The sequence below is a fragment of the Manihot esculenta genome, chromosome 4, assembly GCF_001659605.2.
Source record: "Manihot esculenta cultivar AM560-2 chromosome 4, M.esculenta_v8, whole genome shotgun sequence".
Lineage (NCBI taxonomy): Eukaryota > Viridiplantae > Streptophyta > Magnoliopsida > Malpighiales > Euphorbiaceae > Manihot > Manihot esculenta.
The window spans coordinates 1,622,152-1,634,018 of NC_035164.2; the positions used below are offsets into that span (position 1 = coordinate 1,622,152).

Consider the following 11,867-nt stretch of genomic DNA (forward strand, 5'->3'; position numbering starts at 1 on the left):
TATTTAGCTTCCGTCTATAAGAAGTGTAATTTCATTATTTTTAATTTTTTTATCTAAATTAAAAAAGTTTCAATTCAATATAAATTTTAAAATTTTGGACTATGTTATTTTATTTTTTTTTTAAATTTTCGATAAAAATTTAAAGAAACTCAATTTATTGATTTTTGGACAAAATTTATTGATTTAACAATTAAAAATTAAAAAGTTTAATTCCTGACTTTTTTGTTAAACTGAAGTTAAATTAAAACTTCTAAAACGATTTTGAAAAAAAAAAAATTTGACCTGAAATTTTCAAGAAATAAAATTAATTTTTTTTTTTAAATAGAAATTGAGGGATTGAAAAAGTAGAATTTAAAACTTATCATATTTATTCAAATATATTTATTATCAGATTAAACTTGTGAATTCATGGCTAACGCGAGCAAATTTGTAAATGAACCAATCAAATATTAACGTATATGCTTGATTTTATTCAAGAAAAAATAAATAATTTAGCATTAATTTATTTAAAAAAATTATTTTTTAAAAAATATTTTTTATATTTTTTAATATTTAAAATACTCAAAAAATTTAATAAAAATAAAATTAAATTATTTTAAAGAAATTGAATTTATTTATAAAAAAAACCACTAATAACTCAATATGCCTGCAATAAATTTAAAGGAAAAAAACATTTATTTCAAATTTAGTCAAAATTTTTAGTTGTGTATAAGTATGTGTCTATTTAAATTATGGTCTCTATTTAAAATTTTTATTTAAAATAAATTTATTCTATTATTAAATTTCTAAATAAAAAAGTTTCTCAAAGAAAATGTCAACAAATGATGGAGAAGAAGAAATTCAATTTTCTCATTCTATCTATGTTCTTTAACACTTTCTCCTTTAACTCCAAGCTGGCCCAAAATGACTTAAGCCATTGGCTCAGCCTGAATACCTATCACCTGCTCTCAAATGTTTCCCAAGCTAGGCCCAATCAGTCTCAGCAATTCAACTTGGGTCCTATTCTCTTTTAAAGGAATTTTTTTTCTAAAAAAAAAAAAAAACTTACAAAATAATGCCTTATAAAACTTGCACCATAACAAATACTAAAATTAACAATAAAAGTTTTTATTATAAAAAATTTAAAATTTACTAAAATTAACTTGTAAATTTTTATCATTGAGAAAATAAAATATGAGTCCTTCTAAATTTACTTAGATAGTACTAAATTTGTGAGTGGTATTTAAAAGGTAAAAGCAGAAGGATATATACACAAACCTTGGGAGGCAACCGGCAGTGAAGTGTATCTAAAATTGGCCAAGTGTAATCCTTGCAGAGCAGTGAAATTGTTACAGAAACAAAAGCGAAAGGAAACTGCTAGATACCTCTGACTCTCCTGCTCTTTTTGTCCGAGTGCAAATATACACAGGCCACCGTCCTTTGCTTGTTCCCTACTTAAAAAACTCTCAAAACAAAAGAAAGAAAGCATAGAATATTAGAGCAGATCTAGCGAGTTGTTATGTGATTTCATTTCTTTTAACCAATCACATGAAACACTTCAACCCATACCCACAAAAAGATCTGAAATGGGTATTAGCTATTGGTGATTATTGTAGGGCAAAGTAATGGCATGTGCACTTGATCTGCCCTAGGGAACTCTTGATCCTTCTTCAACTCTCAAATAATGGTGCAACTCCAATAGGGTATCCTATGCCTTTTACTATAAATAAAGACAAACCGAAGAAAAGGGTATGATGCTACAGCATTAACAGATGGGATAGCGCGTATTTCTTCGATTTTAATCAAAATTTTCATATTTAAACTGATAACTCTGTTTGGCACGATAACCGCCGGATTTTCTAAATTTGAGGGTAAGGTCAGACCCTGAAAAAGAACGCTACCCTAAGGCCATTAGGCCTCACTTAAATGAACCGGTCTCACACTGCGAATTTCAGCTCGGTAACGTGAAGTGGGCCAAACAGGCTACACGCGTGGACCCATCTGAAAGAAACATAGCCCATTGATGTGACAAGGGATAAGAGAGCAGGTCAAGTCACCTTGTAGTCCTGCCCGTATGCACGCCGAAAGAATTTAATGGCCGTCTGGCGTGGAGAGGGACTTTGATATATCCATACCTACAGATCTGAATGACAGAAACAGGTGGATTGTAGTAGAGAAGCGATTAAAAGACGTATAGAAAAATAAGAATAAAATAGAACGAACGTTTTTTCCATCCAAATTTATACAACCACTGTAAATTTTATTTTCTGGATCTAAAAACATCAAACACGAATATGATGTAATGGGATGATATTAGGAAAAAAGAGAGGTATGATATGGCAGTACTGAGAGAGAGAAAGAGAAAGAGAAGATAAGGAGAGATGCTATGGCTGCATGGGATGCTTTCTCTCTCTCCTTAGGCAGATATGGGAAATGAGATTGTACGTGCTTATGTTATATATCACAATAGACATAAGCACATGGCTTCAATTTCTTAAACAAAATTATTCATTTTATAAACATTTTTTGGTTTCATTGTTCATTGAATTTATATATAGGATTCTATAACATCATTGTCTTTTTCTTGCAACTATGCTTCTTCAAAGAAACTTTTAAAACAATAATTTTTACTTTCTTACCATTTACGTTTTGTGAATAAGAATTGAATTTTTTACCATCTCTATTAAAAATTTAAAATTTATACTATATATTTGGAATTTTTCATGGATTAATTAAATTTCTCATAATTAAGTCAGTTAATTTGTATTATAATACAAAATATCATAGATATTAATACTTATAATTTCATATCAAGATTAAAAAAAAAACGTTGGTTAGATTTTAAATTTGAATTTGAATTGTAAAATGAGTTATTTTTAAAAAAATTACCATAGTAGGCTTGGTTTTGCATTTCAAAATAAGGAAAGGAAAGATAAGGAAAAACGATAGAAGTAGAAAGCTAATGTGAAAGAAATAGTATAAAGAAAGAATAAATATAATAAAAATTTATTAAAAAACTAATAAATAAATAAATATAATAAGATCAGTACAAGCTGCAAACTTAATATATAGACATAACTTTCAAAAGGTAAGAAACAAAGAAAGAAAAAAAAAATACTTGTCCAAAAATAAAAATTCCCAAAACTCTCTCTCTCTCTCTCTCAGATACTTCTTCCATCACAAGTTTCCATACCTTTTCCTTCCATTTCCATGTCGGAAGATCACAAAAACAAGCAAATTCCACCAACCCTCGAAGGATCTGCAGCATCACAAGGTCTCAAGCAAGACGAAGATGGGGACGCAATCATGGCTGCCGCTGATGAAGAAGGATGCACAACGCCAACTTCAAGTGATCACAAGATACCAACTTTTCGAAGCTGCCCACCAACTCCAAGAAAAAAACTTCAGAAACTGTTCTTGCGCAAGAGGAAATTGGTTGATGAGATGAATTTCTTTGAAGCTTCTCATAGAGATGAGGTGGAGGCTTTCTTTAGATCAAACTTTGAGCTTGCTAAAGTTGAATCTCGTCCCATGAAGAGAAGATGCAGAAGTTTTTGAAAGATTAATTTTCTTTAAATTCATCAACTTTTGCATTTGTATAGATATGCAAAATTATTACATATCTATTTTTAATTATGATAAATCTAGCTTTCTAACCATCTGTTAATTATCTGTTTAAGTATACTTGTGATCTTTATTGAGGTATAGAAAGAATGGATGAATCATGAAAGTTAGCTGGGTCTGTATCCATTGTTGTTTATGATCGTCATCTTCAACAGATAGAAAATGAAGTTTGCTTCTTTTGATTACAATATTCTTTATCTGATTCTTCCCACTTTCTATTTATTTGAATTATTTTAACTGGTGAGATTTTTTTTTTCTTTTTTGCATTTATGAATTAATGCAAATTAATTAGATTTGTTTCTTACACCAACTGCCTCAACTAGCCAACATCATTGTTTTCATTTTATTTGTTCCAGGTTTTTGCATCTGCCAAGGAATTTGTGACTCAAAAGTTAGGGATATATATGAACTAATTCACTCTATAATCTTTTTTAACCTAAAAATTTTAAACTACAACGTATAAATATGATCTAATTAATAATTTTCTTACAATACTTATCGCAGAATATTCGATTCGAATCTTTTCATCTGTCGTTTAATGTCAACTATTCAAATATCTTCATCAGTTATTTTAATAAAATTGATCATTCAAATCTTTTTATCTGTCGTTTAATGATCAATTTTCGAATCTCTTTTTCCGTCGTTTAATGAAATTAATCATTTATAAATTTTATATATTTTGTTTGGTTTTATAAACTCTAGATATGTTGCAGTACTTATAATTAACAAATTTAATTATCTTAAAAAAAGTCCATACATTAAAAATAATTTTATCATCGTAAAAAAATATTCAATTCGAATCTCTCTATCCTCCATTTAATGAAATTGATCACTTATAAATTCTGTGATGTGTTTAGTTTCTTGAAACCCTCAGTATGCAGTAGCACCTGTTTATCTCCTATAATTTTAAGCTATAATTTTAGCCAATTTATCTCCTGTTTGGCAACAATTTTTAAGTTAGTGTTTAATTATTTGACTTAGCAAAAGAAGTAGTATTTAGAGGTTAAGGTAGCAGATTACAAAGAGTCCATTTTTAGAATTTTCGACCAAGTATTACTGTAACAACTATCAGCTAATACGACCATTTTCATCACAACAGGCTTTATCATTAAAAAAAAAAAAAGTGGTCTGTCACTGATGCATCTTAATTAGGAAGGTTAATTAATGTTAGATTGTAAGAATTAGGTTTCCAAATAAAAGCAATGACTTGCCATATAATAGCTTGCTAATGTGATTCATGCAACCATTCTATCTAAGGAAAATATTTATTAAATGGTATTGAATTATATGGAATATTCTAGTTACATCTCATTAGCCTGCTTAATTTAAAGATTTTTGCTATTAAGATTTCAAATTTTATCTAGATTTTTTATTCTATTTATAAATAGTTTTAATATTTGTAAAGAAAATGATGGTCTTAACTTTTAATATTTAAATTATACAACTTTAAATTAGCTGAAAATTTATTTTTTTTCTATAATTATTTATTTATAAATAGAAAAAAAGAAAAGAAAATGTTTACTTTCCATATAGAACGCATCATTATTCGGAGTGAGCAGTATTTGATTTAAACCGAAAAAATTAATCGAATGGAATTAATTTAAAAATTCAGTTCAGTTTTTTATTTATTTCATTTCGATTCAATTTTTAATTTCAAAAATTTCAGTTTGATTCGATTTTGATCAGAAAAAATTGAACCGAATCGATTAGTGATAATAGTATATTATTTTCAATAATATAGAGAAATTAAATCATATTAAATTAAAATATTTTAATTAAATTTTAAAATACTAAAATTAAACGATAAAAAATAAAAATTTATTAAAAATTCAAACCGAACTGAATCAAATTGAATCAGACCGATTCGATTCGATTCAATTCAATTTCTAACTAAAATCAATTCAGTTTGATTTTCATAAATATTAAAATTTTAATTTTTAATTTATTCAGTTCGATTTTAAATCAAATCAATTCTCGAAAGTTTTTATTAACAGGAAATAATAGATTTTTTCAATGATTTATGGTTTTGTATGAATATTTTAACAATAAATAAGTTAGATATATTATATTTGCCAACTCATTAATTAACTGCACTATATTAATAACAATATTTTATTTCTTAAATATCTATAATTATATTATAATGAAAAAAAAAATCAACTATTTTTATTCAAATTTATAATTATAACTATCAATTTTTATAATTTTGCCTAATTTAAGGTGTAACTTTCTAAATTTTTTGTTTATCATAACAAGTTTAAAAGGTTATACATAACTTTTTTAAATCAAAAGAAAATGCATTTTTTAATTTTATTCATTCACTTCGGAGTCGTTCTAAACAGATCCATTAAAAAAAATTTGAATATTAATAGATTTAATTTAGTATCCACACACGTGGCAAGTTCTCATTTGTAAATTTCCTTTGGACCATATAGCAATGAAGCGACTTTCCTCTGAATGTCCAAAGCATGTCTCCTTCTATATGTAAAGATAATAATTAATTAAAACAAGCAATGCGTCTTTCTGGGTGTGGTGTTTTTTGTAAATATCCTTTGTCAGAATGTCCAATTTGACATATGCAATAGAAACAATTAGAGAAGATTTTGGCACGACGAGTTAAAGGAAGCTATTGTTTTCAGCAGTCACATGGACAGTAATATTCCCAAAAGCCAACGTTAGATGTCGTGAGCTGTAGGAAAATGAGAAGAAAGAATATAAATTGTTTGAGTTTGAATGCTTGCTTTGGATCCCATTTTCATATTTAATATTTCAATTCTTTGAGTTGTTGACATTTACTCTGCTGCTTCTTCATTCGAAAATGCATGCATATAATTCCAAATTTTCTTCGTTGTTTTCTCCTTCTCCTCCTCTCCATTGCACTAACGCTTGCCGCCAGTTAACGGCTAGAATTTAATTACGGGATACATATATATATTGTTTTACATATTTTTATTTTAAAATTTTTTTTATTTTATAATATTATATTGTTAGTAAATAATGATAATATAAAAATATTAATATTTAAATAAATAATTATTATGAATTAATATTTTTAAGAAATAAATATAAAAATATAATGTGATTTTATTTATTTTAATTGATTGAATTTATATTAAAATTATATTTTATAATATAATTTTTACGTAAATATTTTTAATAATATTTAAAAATTATTATTATTTTCATGTTAATATTTTTTTAATAATATTTAAAATTTATTATCATTTATAAAGAATAAAATATTATGAATTGTTATAAAAAATTGATGAAATCATAATACACTTTTAAAAAAATTACATTTTAAAAAATATATTAAAATATTTTTAACATTTTAAAAAATGTACTAATTATTTCTTCCATTAATTACTATTTAATTTTTATAATTTAAAAAAATCATTAATCGGTGTTTAAATTTCTAAAACCTCCATTAATTAGTTTCTCGGTACAGAAATATTTTATATTTTTTTTAATATTTAACTATTAAAATTAATAAAAAAATTAATTAATAAAACTTTAAAATATTAAAAAAATTTTAATGTATTTTTTAAAATAAATAAATTAACTAATAAATTTTTTTATAATATAAAAATTAAATAATAATTTTTTTATATTTTTAATATTTTCGTATTTAATTAATTACAAGTTGCTGAAAAAGAAATCTTATATTCATTCTTTAGAAAATGCATTATTAGAAACTTAGAATAGGCATCCAAGAAATTAAAACTGATTAATATTTGGTGAATTATGAAAAGGATATTGACGAATAGAATATTAAATAAAAAAATTAATTTATAAAACTAGATAAAATTATTTTGGATTGTATTGTTTAATATATTATTATTAAATTCTCTTCCTTTATTATGCCGATACAAACCATTATAATTTATCACGAGATCCTCATTTTTTTTTTTGAGAAAAAGAAAGAGTTTATAATTAGTTTAAAATGATTCTATTGAATTTAAACTTATTAAATATATACATTATTTTTATTAAATATAAATATTTTAAATCTCTAAATGTAAATATTATTTCGCTCTTTAAATTTAAATGTTACGATGCGTCATTATTAAAAAATTAAGTGAAAAGTAAAGGCAGAATTTCATGGGCCACAGTTTTAGAAAAGGACAATACGTATGTAAGATTTGATGGGCCATACCATCATTGGCAAAAGCCTGTCTTTGGGTCAGCCTCAACATTAAACGAGGCCTTCGTCCAAAAATGTAAAAATTTTAAATCTAATTTTCAAAGTTCAGACTATAATTAAGGTCTCGAGAAGTTAAAAAAAAATACCGATTAAATAAGCTGAATATATCAATTTTATGAGAATTTAATATTTTTTACCTAACTTAATCCCAACCAAATAAGATTTAAGTTTTTTTTTATTATTTTTATTATAAAAAATTAATTAGATTTCCTCAAAAATTTTAACCAATATTATTTGATTAAAATGACACAAAAAAAACAGAAAGACGAATATTCTTATTAAAATTCTTCCAATATTAAAAAGTGTGTTTATAATAGCCAAGGAGGCTATTTATAATAAAAAAAATTATAATATATAAAATTATAAAAATATCTATAAAAATAATTAAAATATAAAATTAATTTCTAAACCATAAAATTTTCATATCGAACTTTATAATAAATTTATAGCCGTCGTCACACTTTTAAAAATCATCCATTTTGAAATTTTCTTTCTGAAAAGTTATCGTGGATTTCTATCAAAAATCGATAATAAAAATTAGATTCAATTTAAATCTGTTGTAAAATTATTAGACTATAATTTAGTGAGGAGTTTTAAGCTATCTATTAGGATGGATGCTAGATATTGTTAATGATTATGGTAACCCTTAACAGTTCTGGTGAAGGGAGCTATAACCACCATTTCTCAAGGCTACGGTATTATTGGTATTTTTCCTTTTTAGCTGGTTCAATCTTTACCTTTTATATTTCTGTTCACTGGTTGTATATACTCATATCCAATTTATTTCCTCTTAAATCTTCTAGCTTAATGGTGGACCCCCTTTTTTACTTTAATGGAGATCTTGCATATAATAGAATGTGTTTAAAGATGTGACTTTATATAATATAATATAATGTAATAATAATAATAATAATTTTTAGAAGAATTTTATATCTCGACATTTCTCTGTTAGTCTGGTGTCTCTTTGATAGAAGCTTTGCATTAATTTTTTATTTTTTTTTAAATATAAATTTTATATCATGTTTTTCTCTTAAATTATAAATTTTATATCGTACTACAAAAGCGCACGTCACATATCATTTTATCTAAAATATCCATTAAATTTGAATAATTTTTTAATTTTTTTAAAAAATATATATTTTATGTCGTGTTTTAAACATACACGCAATAGATCATCCTGTTTAGAATACCTATCAAATGTTTATAAATTTTTTTAATTTTTTTTAAAAATATATTTTATGTCACATTTTTAAAGTGTACGCGATAGATTATCTTATCTAAAATATCTACCAAATACAAGTAATATTTTTTATTTTTTTAATTTTATTTAAAAAATATGTCTTATACTGCGTTTCAAAAGCGTTTCAAAAGGGTGCGCAATAAATCATTTATCGTTATTGAGTTAACTCTACTAGCTCTTTTTTACAAACCCTTTTTCTCTTTTTTTTTTTATTTAAAAAATATATGTCTTATGTTGCGCTTCAAAATTGTGGGCAACATATAATTGATAGAGAACTGATCAGACTCCATCAAAAATTTTAACCAATAACGTTTGGTTAAAATAAATTAAAATGAGATGCTAAAAGTAAAAAAAAAAGTTTTATTAAAAAGATTGAAAAGTATCTCAAGTAGCAAAAAAAAATACTATTTATAATAGAAAAAATTTTAATATATAAAATTATAAAAATATTTAAAAAAATTAATTAAAATATAAAATTGATTTTTAAATAGTTAAATTTTTGTCTCAAATTTTGCGACCAAGTCTCTGGCTCTCGTTATATTTTTAAAAGTCGTGCGTGTCAAAATTTTCTCTTCGAAAAGTTATTGTGGACCTCCATCAGATATCGGCAGTAAGAATTAGATTCGATCCAAATCTATCATAAAAACTAAGATTAATGGCTCTGTATTATCATCCTATTTAGAATATCTACAAAATGCAAGTAATATTTTTTAATTTTTTATTTTTTAAAAAACATATATTTTATATCACGTTTTAAAAACGCACAAAACAAATCATCTATTTTTGTTGACTTAACTCTACTCGCTCTTTTTTTACAAACAATTTTTCTTTTTTTTATTTTAAATAAAATATATCTTATACTGCGATTTAAAAATACACGGATAAATCATTCTGTCTAGAATATTTGCCAAATACAAATAATATTTTTTATTTTATTTAAAAATATGTCTTATACCACGTTTTAAAGGCACACACAATAATCATCTATCTTTATTAATTTAACTCTACTCGCAATTTTTTTATAATCATCTATTTTTTTTATTTAAAAATTATATTAATCATTCTATTTAGAATATATGTTAAATGTGAATAATATTTTTTTTATTTTTAAATAAATGTATATTTTATACCGCAATTCAAAAATACGTGCAACAAATCATCTATTTTTATTAATTTAACTTTAATTCGCTTTTTTTATAAAATACTTATTTTTTTATTTTGTAAATGTTTTTTTACATTTTTTTCATAAAAATTCCAATAAATGTTATGAAAAATAATAGTAAAATTGAAAATATTTATCACGTTAACTTTTTTATAATAATTACGTGATTAATTATTGGAAATAGTATAATTGCACCTCATTATTAATCAATTAAAAAGCTAATAATAGATCTGCCATTAACCCCGAAGTCTGATGGTGATGTACGTCTCTAGAGGTGGACGCGTGGAGGAGATGGTGTCTAGACCTTTATATATATATATATATATATATATATATATATATATATATAAAAGGAAATAAACTCGAATGGAATAATGATTAATAAGAAAATAAATTAATATTTTTCATCAACTAAATTATCAGATAGAATGATCAATGGTATTTAAATGAATGATTTAATATAGAATCGAGCGTTGGATTTTCGTTTATAAAGTAAATTATCCATTGAAGTATTTTATTCCTCATTTAATTTATCTGGTATACTTAATAATATTGATATAAAGAACATTAGAAAATTAAGAAAAGTAAAACTCAAAAGCTCAATAGTAAAATATTTATGATTCAAGAATTCGAATGAGTTATATTACAGTCGGCTTCATACTATAGCCCTAAATAAAAGGTAATGAAATAATCATTATTTTACTAAAACTCAATAAATAAATTCTAAATCGTATTAAGATAACATTACGGATAAACTATATAAATAGACAACTTTCAAGTATATGTAATTTATCTTATTATTTTATCTTTCACTAAATACGCTTTTGATCATTTGACTTACTTAAATATTAAAGGTTTTGCCTATCAAATCATTCGATATTCTTATTATTTTATATATTCATACTCGAATAAAGAATCGGTGAAGTATCATTGGTGCCGTCTGTGGAAAAAGTTTTCTCATAGAAATATGAATTTTGTGATTATTTATCTCGGTTTTATTCTTTAGGTGATTTTTGATTTCTCACCCTTATTCGCACAACAATGGATAACAATGGTACCATCAAAGTAGGCAACAACAGGAACTTCACAAGTATGGGAGAGTGTTCTACAGATGAATTTTTTATGCGAGAACAACTTTTAGAAAAATTGAGAATACTAACGGAACTCTTGAAAAATGAGAAGGAGATGGCATTACTGTAAAGGACCCATGGTATCCATAGTAAGGAGAATAAGAATGATACATGGGAGAGGACAGCACAAAATCGTGAAATCACTGGGACGAAAACTAGAAACCTTGAAGGCTGGCATCTGGAGGTAAGATTGATGAATGCTGTAAGGAGAATTCAAAAGGAGCACCGGGACAATAACTTTGGAATTGGAGATGTTTCTCCCTTCTCTGCTGAGATACTAGCCCAATCATTTCCAGACAAATTTAAACTACCGTCTTTGGATAAATATGATGGAAAGACTGACCCACGTAGCCAATTGGCTAACTTTCGTACAATCATGCTCCTCTAGAACGTCAACAATACGATCTTATGCAGGGTGTTTTCTTCTACTCTCACGGGATTGGCTCAAAAGTGGTATCAACACCTTCGGCTAACTCCATTCATGACTTCAAGGAATTAGTTTATGCCTTTAAGCAATGATTCTTCACA

The 11,867-nt window shown here is 25.2% G+C and overlaps 1 protein-coding gene across 1 annotated transcript; it reads left to right on the top strand.

Moving 5' to 3' along the window:
• The first annotated feature begins 3,189 nt into the window (after positions 1-3,189).
• On the top strand, positions 3,190-3,537 carry LOC110612894 (cyclin-dependent protein kinase inhibitor SMR5). The gene has a single exon (XM_021753737.2). It carries the CDS (start codon positions 3,190-3,192, stop codon positions 3,535-3,537), a length of 348 nt encoding a protein of 115 aa, XP_021609429.1.
• The last annotated feature ends 8,330 nt before the right edge of the window (positions 3,538-11,867 follow it).

What these genes read in the sequence shown, in the direction of transcription:
- LOC110612894 (XM_021753737.2), top strand. Translation starts at nt 3,190, where the DNA reads ATGTCGGAAGATCACAAAAACAAGCAAATTCCACCAACCCTCGAAGGA.